This window comes from Sinocyclocheilus rhinocerous, unplaced genomic scaffold (assembly GCF_001515625.1).
Source record: "Sinocyclocheilus rhinocerous isolate Xijiao unplaced genomic scaffold, SAMN03320098_v1.1 scaffold1013, whole genome shotgun sequence".
Taxonomy (NCBI): domain Eukaryota; kingdom Metazoa; phylum Chordata; class Actinopteri; order Cypriniformes; family Cyprinidae; genus Sinocyclocheilus; species Sinocyclocheilus rhinocerous.
The window spans coordinates 450,254-470,834 of record NW_015642049.1 but is presented as its reverse complement, the minus strand read 5'-3'; the positions used below and the strand labels follow the sequence as shown (position 1 = coordinate 470,834).

The 20,581-nt window shown below is 36.1% G+C and overlaps 1 protein-coding gene across 1 annotated transcript in view; it reads right to left on the bottom strand.

The window, feature by feature from the left end:
• The window catches only part of LOC107755361 (calcium/calmodulin-dependent 3',5'-cyclic nucleotide phosphodiesterase 1A-like), a 70,330-nt gene that overhangs the window by 5,266 nt on the left and 44,483 nt on the right, over positions 1 to 20,581 (bottom strand). Inside the window, exons 3-11 of the mRNA XM_016572139.1 lie at positions 16,176 to 16,289; positions 12,901 to 13,083; positions 10,183 to 10,249; positions 9,967 to 10,083; positions 6,017 to 6,157; positions 5,713 to 5,813; positions 2,537 to 2,662; positions 2,301 to 2,402; positions 449 to 569 (exon numbers count right to left, since the gene is read on the bottom strand). Of these exons, the coding sequence (XP_016427625.1) occupies positions 449 to 569; positions 2,301 to 2,402; positions 2,537 to 2,662; positions 5,713 to 5,813; positions 6,017 to 6,157; positions 9,967 to 10,083; positions 10,183 to 10,249; positions 12,901 to 13,083; positions 16,176 to 16,289 (1,072 nt within the window). The remainder of the gene's footprint in view (positions 1 to 448; positions 570 to 2,300; positions 2,403 to 2,536; positions 2,663 to 5,712; positions 5,814 to 6,016; positions 6,158 to 9,966; positions 10,084 to 10,182; positions 10,250 to 12,900; positions 13,084 to 16,175; positions 16,290 to 20,581) is intronic.

Here is a 20,581-nt window from a genome sequence, read left to right as displayed (position 1 = left end):
GTTTTGTAAAAATCGACGCGTTTCAAAAAGGCGGGGCATACAGGAGAAACAATAATGTACAGTATGTGGAAAATAATGTGTTTTTTTAACTTTAAACCGCATAAACACATTTCATTACACCAAATACACAAAATAATGTTCTTTTTAGCAGCATCATATGACCCCTTTAATTTAATGTACCAAATTAACTAAAACTAAAACAAATAAAAATGTATAAAAAACTTTATAGATACATTTAAAACAATGACTAATAAAAATGACAAAAACACACATTAAAATTATTCAAACCTTAACTAAAATGAAAATGAAAAATTGAAAAATGTGAAATATTTTTTACAAACTATAATATTATCTCAATGGTACAAAACATTTTCCCAGATAATGTTTGTATCTAGTAAGTCTGTGTCTCTGGGAGTTCTGTTTGTGTTAAATATTATGAAGTGCGTACCTGTCTGAAGAACTCCTCCATAAGGGCTTGTGTCCAGCGGTAGTGCAGTTTCCAGCCCTTAGCGGGATGGCTGATATCAGCCGCGTGCAGCATCAGGGACAGCGCTTTAGCCTTGTCTATTCTGATAGACACATTCATCAGAGCTTCATCAGTCACATATAAACACTTCATCACAAACACTAGCTGTAAGATCCACTGGAGTCTGTGTAAACAAATTATGAATCCATAAATTATGCACCCACATTTACACACATACACATTCGCAAACAAAGGACTAATTTGGGTCTAAACGGCACCATCAGCCTCTGTCTGTCACTCTGTCTATTTACAATTTGCAATGGTTTTACTATAGTAACTGTAGTAACTATATTTTGGCAGAAATACTACAGTATATATATACTTTAGCTTAAACAGCAGCATTTCTAAAAAGTTTACACTACTAATACCTAAGTCAGTTTGGGGAAAAAAAGACAACACTAAAGGAATAAATGAAAAAACAGTACTAATAACAAATGTATTTCATAACAAGTACAAAATATATGGTCAAAATCTTACAGTTATACAGTAAAAAAAAAAAACACATATTAAGGTACTTAAACTACAACAATGTATTTCCACAAAAATAATAGGCAGCAAAACTGTTTTCAACACTGATTATAATAAGCAATGTTTCTTGAGCAGCAAATCAGCATATTAGAATAACTCACAGGAATAAATTAAATTTTTAAATATAGAAAACAGCTATTTTAAATTGTAATATTATTTCACTATGTTATGGTTTTTTTACTCTGTTTTTGATCATGTAAATGCAGCATAAGAGACTTCTTTCAAAGACATTGAAAAATCTTACTAATCCCAAACTTTTGTATGGTAGTAACTATTCAGAGTTCAGAGTATGAAAAGACAATGCAGAAAAGCTGAGCGGATGTGGCGGAAGACGAAACTTGAAATCCACTATAGCATATATAAAGACAGCCTTCGTGCTTTCAATGTGGAACTAGGCAAAGCTAGACAGTCATTCTTCTCAAACCTTATAAACAGTAACTTAAACAACACTCGCACTCTTTTTGCTACTGTTGAGAGACTAACAAACACCCCAAGTCAGATTGCCAGTTAAATGCTCTCCGACAGCAAATGCAATGAGTTTGAGAAAAATCAGTAACATTCTTTTCTGAGAAAATCAGTAACATTAGAAAGGCGATTAGCACATCCTCAAGTTATGCAGAGGTCAGACAGATTCAACTCTATCTATCTATCTATCTATCTATCTATATCTATCTAAATCTATGCTGATTTAGTTACTCAAAGCAGTAACTAAATCAGCATACTATCATCTCAAAAACATTGCAAGAATTAGATGTTTTGTTTCCAGTCAAGATTTGGAGAAACTTGTTCATGCCTTTATTACCAGCAGGGTGGACTATTGTAATGGTCTCCTCACCGGCCTTCCCAAGAAGACCATTAGACAGCTGCAGCTCATCCAGAACGCTGCTGCCAGAATTCTGACTAGAACCAGAAAATCTGAGCATATTACACCAGTCCTCAGGTCCTTACACTGGCTTCCAGTTATATTTAGGATTGATTTTAAAGTACTTTTACCTTTACTGATTCTGTTTGGAGCTTAATGGACACGAAACAAAAAATAAAATAATTCATAACTAATGAATGAATAGAAGTCTCTAGTCTTGATGCATTTATTTCATCACTCAGTATATATCTCATACCACCCAGTCCTAATGGGTACTACTCAAGAAGTATGACACATTTTCATAAGGCGACACGCCATCACACTCATTCTTTATCGCCCTCATGTTCACACACGCTCAGAGAGAACAGCAGGAGCGTCACTCACCCCTCCGGCTGCTGCAGTATGTTCCTCATCGTCTTGACCTGCTGGAAATGGCAGGACATATCTGTGCTCATGACCATCTCGATCACCAGCGTACGGAGCTCCCTGTGGGAAACACAACACAGCGGCTCATCACAACTCACAGCACATGCACTTTCCCAGAACAGATCCTCCATTCCTCACAGGAACGGCATGTCCGAGGACATAAAGCCAGCGTTGAGAGACAAACCCCAGCGTACCTCCAGTCATCCTTCGAGAGGTTGACAAGGATGTTCATCTCATCTTCTTGCATAAGTCTGTAGGCTGCGCTCACGTGGTGGTTTTCCAGAACCGAGCGATCATTGTACAGGATGGCCACTTCTGATCTGTGCAGGACCAAAGAAAGAGGAGTCAAAAAAATGTCCAATGACTTTGTAGTACCTTGAAGGTTAGTTCAACCAAAAAAGGAAAATTTCATCATCATTTAGTCACCTTTACTTCATTCCAAGTCTGAATGACTTACTTTCTTTCTTTCTTTCTTTCTTTCGTGGAACACAAAATATGTTATTTATGAAAGCGTATTGTCACCAGGGGCTGTCAAGCTTCAAAAAGGACAAAAAGCACCATAAACACAACATAAAAGTAGATCATATGACTCATACAGTACCTTTCAAGTCTTCTGAAGTTTGGCGTGTAGAAATGACGTCAATTTCAAAGTCATTTTGGCTGAAAATATTGCCCTCGGTTGTTCAAACCTGTCAAGTTGTAACCAGTCATGTGACGCACAAGAACTAATTTGGCATCACTGATGTCAAACTTGGCATGACAGATCAAAAAGAGCTGTTTTTAAATTTAACACAAGATTTGTGATCTCAGCTGCACTTGTACATATTCATAACGTTGGTTATGAACATAATTGGGGCTAGGTGTCAATTAACGTCAATGGCACATTTTGTCACACCAGTTTAAATATATGAATGCAATTTTTGTAACTTTGAAGCTTAACAGCCCTGTTCACCTGTTTTTTTTTTTTTTATGAAAATAAGCAGATTGGACAATCCTTTTGTGTCCCATGCAAGAACAAAGGCCTGTGGATTTGAAGAGTTAAAAATATTTTATTTTATTCACTACTTCATTAGAAATGTGCTGGAGTTTTGAAGAACCCAGAAACCTTACGCTAATGTGAAGAACCTGCTGTATATTGTAAAATAAAGAACTTGTACACCACAAGTTTCAAAAGTTTGGAGTAAGTAAGATTTTTTTAATTGTTTTTGAAAAAAAACATGATTACCTCTTATGATCACCAAGGCTTTTACTTTTCATTCTCGCGAGGAGTACATTTGAGAACCACAAGCTGAGGTTGAACATCAGTGGCAATCTGAGATATCGAGAGTAATGGCTCCATTTTTCCCATCACACAATTCTCGTCTCCCACAACTCACTGATGATCGAGCACTCCTCCAAAATCACTGTATTTTGGAGTACTGTCCTTGCCATCGGTTTCTGTCTGCTGCAAAAGCTAATGCTGTGATGTACTTCTCAGAATAATGACATCTGCCATGGGCTGTCACGCAAAATGAGGCCTTTTGCTGTAAAAAGGATCTCAAGGATCCTTTGGCATGTATTAATGTGAATAAGATGTCCTGCCTGATGTGAACCAACACAGAGCTGCACCAAAATGAGTGCAGATTCTGACGTAAGTTTCTGCCACTGAAGATTAATAGAAAACATGATCAATTCTGCTCTCAGCTCCACAATAGACCACCAGAAGGAAGATAAACTGTGTTAGAATGTGACCAGTGTATTATCTCTCTCTACTACACACACACACACACACCCTCTTTGGCTTTCACACTAGGCTCTGGTCCAAAACCTAGTAAGCTGCCTACGTAAGCAGCATTTTAATGCATCATAGACATGCTCCGGATGCAAACACTGTTATGGTAGGTAGCATCATTATGTTAAGACAACTTCATATGGCAAAATTTTAAGCAAGCATCACATTTGTAACAATGCAAATGGATTGCAACAAGCTTGCTTTAAAAAAAAAAAAATCCATTCAAGATTAAAGATTAAAAATATTAATAATAAATTCAAATATTATAAATATTTTACAAATCTTAATAAAATTGTAATACTTTGCCATAAAGTTTTATTTGTATAAATAGTAAAAATATATATAAGTAGCACTTTTGCAGGCCATTGCAAGCAGTAAGCACCATCACCGAGCTAGGAAGGAAATACGGTTTGTGAAAGAAGGAGAGCAGCCAACACCACAGAACAAAGCTCCAGCAGGCCTTCTTCATACAGCACGGGACTGTCAGCTTTTGGTTGACCTGGAGAAGCAGCTGAAATTCCCAGCACACATCGCAGAAACATCTTTGTGACCTGACATCATCATTCTATCTGAGGTTTCGAAACAGCTAGTTTTGATAGAATTGACTGTGCCTTGGGAAGATCGAATGGAGGAGGCATTCGAAAGGAAAAGTGAAAGGAAAAGGGGTGATCCGTGACCAAACGCTACTGGGAGGCAGGTCAGGGCTTGATCACCCCCCGGCTGGGTCACTTGGGTGAGGGTGTATGCTGTTGAAAGACCCGAAACACCCGATGAACCCAGGAAACATCACTGATCTTTCACCTGAATATTTATGAATAATGGAAAATATTTAATAAGTTAATAAAAAAAATTACAAATAAAAAAATACAAATAGTTCAATATAATTTATGAAATATTCATCTTATGATTTCATTTACACAAAGAAACAAGCATATTAGTTACTAAATATTAGCTTCCTTATGTCTAGATCATAGAATTTGCTGTAGATGCAGGTGTCTTTGAAAGCCAGTCTGAAGCTAGTTTCCATAGCAGGTACCTTCATACAAAGACACTGTCCATCATTAAAAGAAAAGTTCACTGTAAAATGAAAATTTGCTGAAAATTGTCTCACGCTCAGGCGATCCAAAACATAGCTGAGCTTGTTTCTTCATCAGAACAGATTCTGAAAAATTTAGCATTTAGCATTGCTCACCAATGGATCCTCTGCAGTGAATGGGTGCCATCAGAATGAGAGTCCAAACAGCTGATAAAAACATCACAATAATTCTCAAGTAATCCACACAACTCCAGTCCATCAGTTAACATATTGCGAAGTGAAAAGCTGTGTGTTTGTAAGAAACAAATCCATCATTAAGGTGTCCTGTTTGGCCGCTCATTCTGACGGCACCCATTCACTGCAGAGGATCCATTGTTGAGCGAGTGATGTAATGCTAAATTTCTCCAAACCTGTTCCTGTGAAGATATAAACTCATTTACATGCTGGATGACCTGAGGGTGATTAAATTTTCATTTTTGGGTGAACTATTCCTTTAAGGCAGTTTAATTTAAATTGGGACACTTCATTGAAACCACTGGCTGCTTCTTACGGTCACCACACACCTGGTCTGAATGTGGAAGTTATTGGTCGTTCCAGTGTGTTCAAAGTCGTGGATTGCAGCAGCAAACACCATGGCCAATATTTCCAGTTCAGAGAGCCAGTGCTGTAGGAGAGCAAACCAGACAGCCGTTACCCAAATAATCATCATCGCCATGATTCAGCATCATCAAAACGAATTTCAACAGCTGCGCATATTAACCTGCAAGTTAAGACCTCAAGCGTTCAGCTCGTATTGATTACAAACAGATGTCATATTTGTTTGTCTGTGCAAGACATGCATGCACAATTCACTGAGCGCTCACTCACCATAATGCCAGTGTGTAGCATCAGATAGTGTGCCGTCTGCGCGACATCAGCAGCGTGGATCAAATTGTGGTAGGGGTTTCTGTGCTTGCTGTAGCCTATTTCCAGAGCTTCCACAAATGACACCAAGGAGGACACTGGTATCTGCACAAAGAAAAACAATCACTGTTACAAAACTAGAGTACAACAAAACTTTAACTACACTATCAGTCAAAAGTTTGGTGTCAGTAAGAATTTTAATTTTCTTTTTTCTTTTTTTTTTAGAAACCGATACCTTTATTCAGCAAGGATTCATCAAAGAACTTAAAAGTTTCTAAAAAAAAAAATTACATATTATTAAACATTAATCATAAGAGTAGTTTCTTGAGGAGCAAATCAGCATATTAGAATGGCCTCTGAAGGATCGTGTGACACTAAAGACTGAAGTAATGACTGCTGAAAATTCAGCTTTGCATCACAGGAATAAACTACATTTTAAAATATATTCAAATAGAAAACAGTTATTTTAAATTGTAATAATAATTCACAATATTATTGTTTTACTATTGTTTTTACTGCATTTTTAATCAAATAAATGCAGCCTTTGTGAGCATAATAGTCTTTTTTTAAAACAATGAAAAAATCTTACAGACCCCAAACGGACGTGTAGTGTACATGTTGTCAGATGAACTAGATAGTAACTACACTGATTTAAGTATCAGCCAACATATCAGGAGTACGTAAATCATTTACAGCTTTATTCATATCTCGAGCCAGACATGACTGTACACAATAACTTTCATTATAAGCGATTTTCATTGAATGTTTCATTGAATCAGTCAATCAATTGCAACTAATGCATTAGTTGCAACTGAATTGAATCAAATGATCTGAGTCTTGAACACAAATACTGCAAATGTAATTCTTATCATTTTGACAATTTTATTGTAAACTGCACAACTGCAATTTTATTTATCTTAATTTATCGTAATTGTGACTTTATATCTCATAACTGCAACCTAATATTTCCACAATCTGTATTGTAAAATAACTTTAATTATTTATTTATTTAGTTAGTTTACATTTATTTAAAACTTTCACTCACAATGACTTTTTTTTTTACCTTGAAGCAAAAACAACCTTTCATGTATTTTTTTCTTTGTCGTGTTTCAGTGATTTGTGAGTCTTTTTGCACTCTATGTTCCTTCATCATGACATTAAATTTAGACTGCAAACTCACAACCAGTACATCTATTTTTTTGTTTGTTTTTTTTTGGCTTGGAAGCAAATCTTGAACATCTGTATTCTTTCACCAAGGTGGATGGAACGCTGTACTAAAATATACTGACGCTGATATTGTTAACTAAAACTAAGACTAGAAATCTTAAACATTTTTTTTTAATTAAAACTAAATATAATATAAAAACAGAAGTTTTTAGAACAGCAAATTAGTAGATGAAAATGTTGCATAACTAATGGTTAGAGAGTCGGACTTGTAACCCAAAGGTTGCGGGTTCGAGTCTCAGGTCCAGCAGGGATTGTAGGTGGAGAGAGTGAATGACCAGCGCTCTCTTCCACCCTCAATACCACGACTGAAGTGAGACCCTTGAGCAAGGCCCAAACTGCTCAAAAAAATGGCTGCCCAATGCTCCGGGTGTGTGTTCACAGTGTGTGTGTGTGTTCACTTCTCACTGCTGTGTGTGTGCACTTGGATGGATTAAATGTAGGGCACAAATTCCAAGTATGGGACACCATACTTAGCTACGTGTCATGTCACCTAACTAAAATAAGTTTAAGATACTTAAACTTACTAAAAAAAAGTACTAATATTACTAAAATTGAAAAAATAAAATAAAATCAACAGAATCGAACACTGTGTTAAAGTTTTTTTTTCTTCTTTTTTTCCCCCTTTTTTTAATGGAACTGGTTCTTGATTTCAAACCCTACTAGGCTTTGCAGTCAGGCTGCAGTCTAAGCGCCTTAAATTTCCTGCCACAACAGATTAATGGACCATGTTACAGGCAACCGAAGTGTGAGGGACCCATTTGCAGAAGCGTAATATCCATGTGTAATCACATGGAGAGCAGGGACTCCATACCTGACCACCTAAACCCAAACACAGGCAATATGCGTCACTTGCATTTATTTTGTAATCATGGGGCTGTGTGTGTGTGAGTTTAGAGTCTGTCATCACCGTGCTTGTGAAAAGGGTAAGAAGTGATGAGAGCTGACACAATGGTGAAAAACCAAGAAAGAGCGCAGATGGAAAATGTCAGATTACTCATATCAGATGTATATCACATATAAATCTCATGTTACAGGGAAAAAAACATGCATGCTTCGGAGACAACGTCAACTTTGGTTAAAACTTTGGTTAAGAAAAAAAGTGTGATTCCAAAAGGATGAAATCATAATATATTATAGAAATAGTTCATATAACAACTCACTTTCATGCTGTTTCAAACCAGTATGAGTTTATTTCTCTCATTGAATGCAAACAAAAAGATTATTTGATGAGTGTGTTACTCTTTTCTATGCAGTCACAAAGAATGGAGACTGAAGCTTTCAGGCTTCAAAAATGAAGCAAAAGAACCATAAACATATTATAAAACACGACTGAGGTGCCCTTGAGCAAGGCACCGAACCCCCAACTGCTCCCCGGGCGCCGCAGGAAAAAAAACAAAAAAAATGGCTGCCCAATGCTCCGGGTGTGTGTTCACAGTGTGTGTGTGTGTTCACTTCTCACTGCTGTGTGTGTGCACTTGGATGGATTAAATGTAGGGCACAAATTCCAAGTATGGGACACCATACTTAGCTACGTGTCATGTCACCTAACTAAAATAAGTTTAAGATACTCTAAAGAGGAAAACGTCTGCGGAAGGATAAGGCAAGAAGTAGGACCCGTGTAAATATCGGATCAGCTTTCCAGCGCTGGAGAGACCTCAAGGAGCGGAGGCCTGCGATCGGACGCCGAGGTTGCTTTGTTTCTTCTCAATAGGTGAGTAACCTATGTGAACCACCGTGTCTACAACAGCTAAAGTCTGCCTACACTGGACGCGATCAAACGACCGTTGAAAACCATTTGAAATGTGTGTCAGCACGTCATAAATAGAACCCGGCAGCAGTTTTCTGTCTGGGATTTGTTGCGCCGCGCCGCTCACGTCCGTAGACACGGTGTAACATTGGTTTTGCTTTGTTTCACAGAACTAATCGTTGCCTGGGTTGCGTACGTATATGTGGGGCGGAGCTATCAAAATAGGGGCAAGACCCTTTTGGGGTAGGGGCGTGTTTGTTTTGGTGATTTCAAATATCAACATTGGCTACCAGAAATCGCTTACTCTGCCTTTAATTTAACTCATGCATTATATTCCAAGTCTTTTAATGACAAAAAATGGAGCGGATTATAATTTAAGTTGTTATTCACTGCAAATCTTGAGACCCTGGGCACCATCGTGAATGATTTGTGAATGAATCATTATTTGAGTCTGATCTTTTTAATTAATAATTTGTTCTGGTTAACAAGACCGAATCATTGAATCAGACTGAATCAGTAATAGAGAACTCCTTAATACCGAACTGATTCAATGATTCTGAACTGATTCAGTGATTACCAGTGAATGACGATTTACATTTCAGTCTTTTCTCACACAAAGTTATTTTATGCTTTCAGAAGACTTTGAATAAAGTGCATAAGTAATATACAGTAGGGTACATTTATATTTTTTGTAATGATTATTTTTTGTGTGTTCTTTTTGAAACTTTAAAGACTCAGTCCTTATTCATTGTAACTGCATAAAAAGGGGACAAATACATATAAGGGTTGAAATGACATGTGGGTAGGTAAATGACAGATTTAATTTTATTCAGTGGCAGCATGGAAGTTTCCCTATGGGTGTATGAGTCAGTATCTTAGGTAAGCAATGTGTGTAATATCACAGTTTTGGTGTGTGCCTGGTTTTTGCAGTCTCTCATACCCTGAAGCGGCTGATCAGGTCGTATCTGGTGAGCAGTTCATACACCAGGAACTTCAGAGCGTGTTCACTACTTGCCTCTTGAAGTGTGAAGACGTCAAATGACCATTTATCAACATCCTGAAAAAGAGGAAGACTCTTAAGAGCTGGTGGCGGACATACAACATTAAGGAAACAAACTAAAGCCCTATTATAATCTACTGTAAATATAATCTGTACCTTTAGAGCTGTAATTACAGATGGTGGAAAGGTCAACCCTGCCATATTGGATGTTCTCCTGTACATTCTGCGAACACAAACCATCATACGTTTTTTTTTTCTATGACCATGGCTGACAGCTTATTTTTTAACAAGGTACATTTCAGTACAGATTTTTTTGTGAACCAGTCACAATGTAATGCTGAATTTGCATAAATTCGTAAATCACATGTGAAAATTGCATTTGAGTAGCTGACACTGAATACTTTTTTGAAAGCTGATGTCCTATGGTTCTTCTGTATACTCCATCTAAAACTACTTTAAAAAGCATGCTGCTTGTTCTTTTATGCATGCAAATTATCTGTCACACCATGTAAAATTAACCAGTACAGGCTAAAGGTGATTCAAATGGTGAGAAACTTTTGAATTTAACCTAAAATATAAATTATGTTTATGATGTCTAAATTATGATTGAACCCTTTAAGCTTACACTGTAAGTAACATTATATAAAACAATCAGGAGGGTTTTACTAAGGTCTAGAGTTAAAATGGAGCTTTACAGAAGCGTTTAAGAGACAAATAGGAGAGGACATTACATACAAGGAGTAAACTGCAGAAACAACACTGGACTTTTTGGATTTTGACAGCAGCAATTAATTAAAATTTGATACAACTACATGTGGTTGACTGAACCTTCACAGAACTGTATTCCCCTGTAGTCACAAGTACTGTACATTCAAGTGGGAATCAGAGCAAAGAATAAGCAGGACATAACACTAAAACTTTCCTTTTTAATGAAGCACTTAAAATGTCATTTTACTTCACACTGTCCAGATTCCAAAATAATAGTACATAATGATCAAATTCAGTTCCAGTGTTCTTATTAACTCGGCTCTCGCTGATAAATCCCAATAATGGGATATGAACAGGTTCACACTATGCAGAACATTTTTATGTCTCCATTCTGTCTTAATATATAGAGTAAAATAATAAACTCACAAATGCTAAAGACTGAAATCATATTAAATTGTTTTATTTTATCACAAAATCACAATTAAGTGAACGTGAATTTTAAATAAATAGCCTAATCATGATATGTCATCTAGCACTAGTCTTTTGTAATATCTTTTTTATAACAATATATTATTATACAGTTCCTTAATGACATCATCCTCCAGGAAGTGGCATTATAATAAATAAATCATTCCATCTTGTCTGATAAAATAATAAAAAAAATACAATAATATTATATTATGCTACTTGTTGTTGATATATTAATTTTCTTGCCACTATGTAAATAATCACATTATAATTAATAAAGTTTAGGTGCATATTTCTGAACAGCTGGTTTACACTTTTATACCTCAGACTAACAGATATTTTGGATAATTTGGATGTCTTGTATCATTAAGAGAGCCCCTAACATGCGTTCGATATCACACAGCACCTGATGATCAGTGCTTCAAGCTCAACAGGTGTCTATGACATTCTGAATGAGTTTCCATGGAAATGAGGAGCTCTGCCCATGTAAGAGGGAGGCGGTTTGTGCGTATTACTGAGACGTGAGGGTACATGCCACAGAGAGGACGGCTGCAATGCAAATGAAATGGATCGAGACATTCATTTTCAGTTACTGGAAAAGATTATGCAGAACAAACCCTTAACCCTTAAACCATTTTCCCAGTTAGCAGAAAAAAACGGGCAGGTCTGTGAAATGGGACTGTCTGTTTGATTTAAACTCACTTAGCAGCAGCACATTAAATGTTAAAACAAAGGCTCTGTCTCAAAACCTAGTGAGCTACCTTGATGTCTACAGCCTACATAGGCAGCTGCCTTCAAAGGAAATATCTTGTTTGAGATTGAACCCAAGTAACTGATTTAGAACACTCCACATTCTTTCTATAAAGGTTATAATCAGGGCGACCGCCTAGCTCGCCTATGCCTAGAAACGGCCCTGGTTATAATGGTAGCATGTTTCTCATCCAACAACATGAAATGCTAATTAAAGATATTACAAATAAATTTAAAAACGTTAAAATTTAAAATAAATGATAAATAAAATATATATTATATATACATATTAAATATAAAAAATGATGCATACTAAATAAAATGAACTTTACTCATACTTTTCAGCACTTAATGAAATATATGTATATTGATATTTTTCTCAGTTCATCTGCCATGTTAGATTAATTTGTTCCCTAAGTTTGGGGCAATGCATTCTGGGATTGCCTTTTCCGCAAACAGTACATGCAAAGCTGGCTTTGTCAAAATTAGGTATCTTAATTTATAGTCCAGAGAGGACAGTCCATCCAAAAATGAAAATTTTGTCATCAATGTACTCACCCGCATGTCCTTCCAAACCTGTATGAATTTCTTTCTTCTGCTGAACACAAGATGATATTAAGAAGAATGTTGGTAACCAAGAAGTTTCGGTTCCCATTGACTTCCATTGTATTTTATGTCCATAAAATGGAAGTCAGTGGGAACCGAAACTGTTTGATTACCAGCATTCTTCAAACGATATTAGAGTGGTGACAGAAATTTCAGTTTTGGGTGAACTATATCAGAACCCTTCAATAAATATTTTCATGAGATTTTGGGTAAATTGTTACTGAGAATGATTAATTTAGCATAAATCACAATCAGAATCACTTTGGTCATGTTGAACATAATTATAAATCATTTCTGATTATGGTGAACATACCAACTCTTAGATAACAACAGAATAGATACCGTTCAACAAAGATCCCAGCCTGAACGGCGTGAACAATGCTGCGAAACCGGGGCTTCTCTTCAGGCCGTCTGCGCACCACTCCCATCTTCCTGGTGAAGGTGGAGGCCAGCCAATCTCGCACCTCCATGGGAACAGAGTCTGCCTGGATATCACTGAGCTCATCCTCTGTGTCCAGAAGCCGCCTGGAGAACAAGTATTTTCACAGAGGATATTACTACAAAGAGCCTACAGCAGCTGCTGTGAAGAGCCTACAGCATGACCTGTACCAAGACAAATATTATATGTTAGTATGTGCAGTTTAAGAGTGTGCAATCTAGTTATTTGGTTGCTGTTTTTTTTTAAAGGAATTGTTTAAAAATATTTATTTTTCTGTTTTAAATATAGAATTCTGAATAAATATTTCAAATAGTAAAACAAAGAAGTAAATAAATAAAGAAAAATGAAACAGAATTTCAGTAATTCTGTGCACACCTCATTTTATCAGATATAGGTCTATCATCATTAAATCATGTCATCTGTCAACACTGTTCTATTGATATCAGCTTTGGTAATTGAAAACCTATAGTCTGGTCGACCTATATCTGCATGTGGTCGACCTATATCGGTCAACAGGGCATCTGTGCTCTAGTGACAGTATCAGAAAACATCAGTGGAAATCAGAAGTACAGAGCTGGAAAACCCATAGGAGGCTGCAGCCTACATTCAAACGTGCGTCGGTGGGTGTTACAATCGCTGGAATGTGCAATAACTGATGTGTAAAGATTAAGAATACAATATTTAGGGGTTACATTTTTGGCTCTGCATGTGGGTTGTAATAGGGTGAGTCTCACAAAACCAGGAATATGTCCCAGTCATATTTCACACCTATAAGTCAAATAAATAAATATATAAATAAAATATGCATGTATATATGTATGTATGTATGTATATTCCTTCTAGAAAATGAAGCCCATTTTTATGTGAACCCTGAATGTGACAATGAACCCTCAAAATAAATAAAAAAATCTAAAATAGGTTTTATTCATTAAGAAATGTGTGTGTGTGTGTGTGTGTGTGTGTGTGGTGAGAAAAAGAGAGAGATGAAAAATATTTTCATTAATATAATAAACTTCAAATACTACATAAACAACAAATCAATTATTTAATTATATATTATACATTATAAAGTATTTACATAGCATTTTACTCTCAAACAACTAAGAATGCATTAATTGTATTTGAATAAAATTACAGATTAAAATGTAAAACAAAAGAAAGATAGGTGTTAAAAGCAGATTTCATATTTTGTAATGTTTTTTCATAAAGTCTCTTATGCTGTCTTATGCTAAGTAAAATCAGTAATACTGTGAAATGTTGTTACATTTTAAAATAACTTCTATTTTACTGTAATTTATTCAATGATGTTGAATTTTCCTCATCATTACTCCAGTCTTCAGTGTCACATGATCCTTTAGAAATCATTCTAGTATGCTGATTTGCTGCTTAAGAAATATTTCTTATTATTACCAATGTCAAAACAGTTGTGCTGCTTAATATTTTTGTGGAAACTGCTATTTTTACCAGGTTTCTTTGATGAATAGAAATTTATTTGAACAATGTCAACGTTTTTAAGTTTTATCACTTGTGATCAATTTAACACATCTCTGCTAAATTAAAGTATTAATTTCTTTAAAAAAAATTAAGATCAAAAATCAAGATGAATGAAAATCATGGGCAGTTAACTTGCAACTTTTATCTGTTGGGTTTTACACTTTTGTCTAAACGGTGATGATATGTTCATTAATGTCTAAAATACAAAGCATTCTAAAGTTGGACTGTGAATATTTAAAGTTAAAAACCTTCACACTGCGAAACTGCTTGAAAATCAAGATCCAGAAAATACTATTTTAGACTTTTTTTACTTAGAAAGAAAAAATCAAGTTTAAGTCTATGTATTACTTGCTGGTTCTTGTTTTCGAGTGAAAATTGAATTCAAAGCCAGATGTGTGTGCGTTTTTTTTTTTAAAGTGTAGTGTTATAAATTGCCTTGGTAGAAGCCAAACTGAAATGTGTGTAATGGTAAGTGACACTTTACAATGACCTTAAAACTCATTCAAAGATTTAATGAACTCATAAGCCAAAATCAAAGTGACTGTATCAAATGCTTTCATCAAGCATTGACAGATCTTATTTATAACCTACACATACATAGCTAACAGGCACTGTACTGCGCTGTTCAGCATTTTGATTGTGTTTACAATGTGGTCCCCTGTCACTGTTGTGATATTTTACTCGAAAATATGATGTATGATTATAACAATAATCAATAGACTGATCAATACGGTTTCAATGGTTGTTTTAATATTGGATGTCTTAAAGGGTTAGTTCACCCAAAAATGAAAATTCTGTCATTAATTACTCACCCTCGTGTTGTTCGAAACCCGTAAGACATTTCGTTCATCTTCGGAACACAATTTAAGATATTTTTGATGATATATGAGGGATCTGGGTCAGCGCCGCCACACATCATGTCACATGATATGGTACTGTCGTGAACGCGCGCGATGAACGAAGGTCTTACGGGTTTCGAACAACACAAGGGTGAGTAATTAATGACAGAATTTTCATTTTTGGGTGAACTAACCCTTTAATGCAGACTGTGAGTCCTAGGTGCTTTCCAATGGGCAAGTGGAGGTGCTCCCCATTGGACAGCACCGATGAACTTGAGTGAACCAGTAAACTTTGGGTGACTCCCAAGAATATGTCAGGGATGGCACAAACAAGTCTGATGAATGGCCTATGAGGACACCTGTGTCCAAAGGGAAGATTGGGCACAGTATTAGGAGAAAAGTATTAGGAGAATGGTTCAAACTAGCAGGAGTCCACAATTAGAAACTATACCAGGACGAGTGCGAATGAGTGTAGCAAAACTAGTGGAGTAAGACCAATCAGAGACCGAGCTACCTATTTTTGGTCTAAAAAGACTGATAAGAATTAGGTATAAGAATGGATGTCGGACAAAAGACAACAATCAATTGCGACAAAGACTCAAATGCGGTGACCGTCATCTCGGCTTTTTTGCTTTGTCCAATAAAGTCTTATTTTGACATCTGGAACTCTGCTTCTTTAACTACATTTACTACATTGAGAAGACCATTGTTTGCTCCACGACACCACCAGAGGTTAAAACAAATCTCAAATGGCATATATTGTCTAAAGAACAGAAGAGTGTAACTTCTATTTCACTTGAAATTGGCAACCATGTGAGACTGTAGAAACCCAAGCGCTCACTTACCTAGTTTCGTCGATGTACACGGCTTCCAGAACCGATGCAGCATATTCAATGTTTTTCCTCAGATCTACGACATTCACCTCCCCCTTATCCAGCTGCTTCACCAGACATCTCAATCTGAAGGAAACCAACAGCCACAGTTTCAGTGTGAGGAAATTCAGGAAAGTTCCACGTCTGATCTGAAAGCACTGATGCTATTCTTTGACATTCCACTGTCGGTTACAGAAATAGTTCACATTTTTACATCATTTATTCAACCTCGTATCTGTTCAAACCTGTATTAATTTCTTTCTTCTGTGAAACACAAACAGAGATATTCAGAGTTTGTCTCTGAACCCTAAATCACCATCTATTTTCATTGAAAAGAGCGGCTCTGAAAGGAAGTCATACGGGTTTGGAATGACATGAGGGTGTGTAATGATGATAAAATTTTCATTGTTGTGTGAATTTTTCCTTGAAAGCCTACAATAAACACACACAAAGAGATATCTATCCATGACACAGGAGAACGCAATCTGTTTTACAAAAGAAACAAACTGGATAAATTAGACAGACACTGCCAAATCCACACCCACAGAAAAACAAAGTGTTAAACATAAAATAAAAGATTACAGTTCATCAGCATCTTAATCATCAAATCTCATGAGCCAAAACACTATGCTCGGTTAATCTCTCATGGCACTCACAATAAGACTGTTTTTGTTTGTTTTTTGTTTTTAATAAGCAAATCAAATATATTGGCAGCGTTAATGTGAGGTAACCCTGTAAATATGTAGGTCAAAAACAAAGTTAACATTTGACAGTAATGAATTCCATGTAATCCAATCACACACTGCCTCCCATTCCTTGTTTTTGAACAGCATCCCTCTTATTGCTCCTGAAAAATGATAGCGTACAAATGATTTACACAGTGCAATGAGATGAAAGCACAATAAATATGCAAGGGATAATGCACGGCTAGCTGTGCATTAAACAATTTTAATGCACAACGTGGAGGCCAAGAATCACCCACCTCTCTCTCTCTCTCTGTGTGTGTGTGTGTGTTTGTGTGTGAGTGATGTGTGTGTTTGTGTGAATCAATTAAAGTAGCGCATTAATATAAAATAGTGATTAAACTGACTTGGAACTACCTGTGCATTAAACCGTTTTAATGCATACCTGCCAGCCAATCAGAATTGAGTATTCAGACAGAAGACCATGGTACAAATAAATAAAAAACATAACGTGACTCCACCAAATCTTCATCATCATGTATCAATTTTGTTTCCGATGATTCTCTTAAAACAGTAATTAAGAAAAAAAAATTTAACAAAGAAATTAAAGAAGAATTAGAGGAGCTCAGATCACTGGTCTTTTATTTAATAAGAAATATTTGAGTTCTAGATAACTTGCTGACTTTGCTCACACAGGGTATACAAATATCCTTAAAAAAATATCCAAAATATTTACACCTTTTTGAAAAACTGAGATGCATAAGCTCAGATCAATGAGGCCTATGCAATCAGTTCCAAAAAGAAATACAAATGATCAAATGCTAACTGAAAGAAAACAAGTTAGAAAAAAAAGAGTGAATCAAGATTTGGTAACAGTATATCATAATGAGATATTTTTTATCATAATGAGATATTATTTTTATTTAAGCACAAGAACATCAAATTATATGAAACCCATTAAAACCAGATTACACTAAATACAGCTAATCGGGATCCAAAATATCTCAAAATTCATCTGTTTCAACCACATTCCAAAGCTGTTGAAAACACGTGCATTTCATTGGTGAGGCATTTGCTAATCCGTTCAGATGAGTCCCAGACAACACCGAAGTACCGCCCACTCACCTGTCAATCACTCACTGCACTAAGGTATCTGGCAGGTATCTGTAGCTTTAAAAGAAACAACCATCTGACTGACAGTTGACAATGGCCCTGTCTGTCATTTGGTTAATACAGGTATTCCACTAAAAGGGTAGGCAACACTTCTGTTAATCAGAGTTATGGAGCGATGTGTCCTCTGATTAATGTCTGCTTTCAATCACCAACCCGCTTTTTTGTTTATGACAGTGGTCTGTAACGTAGCAACTTGAATAAACACCTCTTCATAACATGTACGCCTAAACTCAAACTGGATGAGGCTCTCTGCCACAGAAACGCCATGACAAACAACAGCACGAATACAAACAGATGAAACCACTGGTTAAGTGAAACAGAGTCAAAGAAACAGCAGTGAACACAGAGCATGTTGTTTTTGTCGGTGTTGATTCTCCTGAAGTCTGGCCTGACTTCATTCTCTAGCCATTACCAATTCCAGTCACGATAGGATCTGGAATTGTGTCTGACTCTGATTGTAGTCTGGGGTGGATCAGAATAACACCTGATGTGAAAATGACGCAAATGTTCACCGTCAGCTGCTCTCAAAGCCAAACTAGTCATTCTTGCATTCATTGCAATTTGTTTGTCAAGTATGTGACAGGAAAGAATGAATTACCTTTGGAAGATCCTCTGTCGTTTCAGTGAAAATGTGGGTGTGATATTCCTACTGCGGCTTTTTTTAATGTGAAGCTTTTGTCAAATTACTAGACTTCATCACTCTAAACTAAGAGCCGAGGTATGAAGTGCTTCATGACATAAACATATAATGACAGAAATTCAACCAAATATGGACTTCAATGAGATCTAATGAGTTTTTGGAGCCCAGAGGAAAATATTATTGCTCAGAGGTGTTCCTTTCTTTCTAATGCACTGTAAAAAAATAAAAAAAATAAACAAACAATTTGAACCATGAAGTTAATAAAACAGATTAGTGGAGTATATTTCATTCTTTCTACTTTTTCTAGTTTCATGTTTAATTAAATGTTACTTTGCCGTTTCTTTGTAATTATTTATTTATTAAATTTACTAGTCATTTCTGGTTACACTTTATTTCGATAGTCCACTTTAGACATTCTATTAACTATAAGTAACTTTGTAACTACATGTCAACTACATGTCAACTAATTCTCATTAATTTGCAACTACATGTATACTAACTCTCAGAGTAGACTGTTAGGGTAGGTTTAGGGTTAGTAGAATAAGTTGACAAAGAAAGTGTTAGAAGATATTAAGCAGACAGTCTGCTAATACTCTACTAACTGCTAGTTGACATGTAGTTGCAAAGTTACTTACTGTTAATAGAATGTCTAAAGTGGACTATCGAAATAAAGTGTTACCTAATTTCTTACTGAAGTAAATCCTATACTTTTTGGACTCTTTATTTCGACTTCAATTTAAACCGAACTGCAAAAATAAAGACTTAAGTTTCCCAAACACTTCTCTCATCTGCCATTGGTCATCCAAATTCACACCATTGGTTGAGCCACTCAAACAAAAAAAGCAGCAAACAACAAAGAGTTTTGATACCAATTTTTCACAGAATTTTATCAACAAATGGATATTATGCTGGGAAAGGAGAAAGCTACAACATTTAAATAAAAAATTTAAATGAATAGCTCTCCCAAAAATGGAAATTTGCTGAAAATGTACTTACCCTTAGGCCATCCAAGATGTTGTTTGTTCATCGGAACAGATTTGAAGAAATTTTGCATTTAGCATGCATATCATTTGCTCACCAAAGTATCCTCTGCAGTGAATGGGTGCCGTCAGAATGAGAGTCCAAACAGCTGATAAAAACATCACCACAAGTAATCCACATGACACCAGCCAATCAATTAACATCTTGTGAAATAAAAAGCTGATTGTTTGTGGTAAACAAATTCATGTTTTTAAATACAAACTGTTGCTTCCAGCTGAAATACGAGTCCTCTATCCATAATATTAATTTCTCCAGTGAAATTACTTGTGGATTATTGTGATGTTTTTTTCAGCTGTTTAAACTCTCATTCTGTCGGCACCCATTCACTGCAGAGGATCCATTGGTGAGCAAGTGATGTAATGCTACATTTCTCCAAATCTGTTTGATCCAAACTCATCTACATTTTGTAAGTCCTAAGGGTGATCTAAATTCAAAAGCCTTTAAATTTAAACTCAAAAAGATAAACAAGCACATTAAAATACCATTAAACATTTGTAATGTGAATAGAGTTGTTTTCATACAACAATCAGCAGGAATATAAGTGAGGACAGAATCTGGTTCAGGTTAAGTAGCCGGGGGCAAACAGCGCTGTGGTAACATGTCAACCTATCAGGGCCTATTTTTACCTGGAGTGTGTGAAAGCACATGAGGGAGACGGACTCCATCTGACTTGTGGAGAGTGGCAGAGGAAAAGGGCAGGAGATTGATAAGGACTTTGGAAACATTGTGGGCAACACTCATTCCCTCGCTTATGGTTAACCGCGTCTGCGGCGATTCCCGAGCACCTGGGTAATGAGGTATAATGGAGAGAAGGGTGTGTAACCGTGTATTACACACACAAA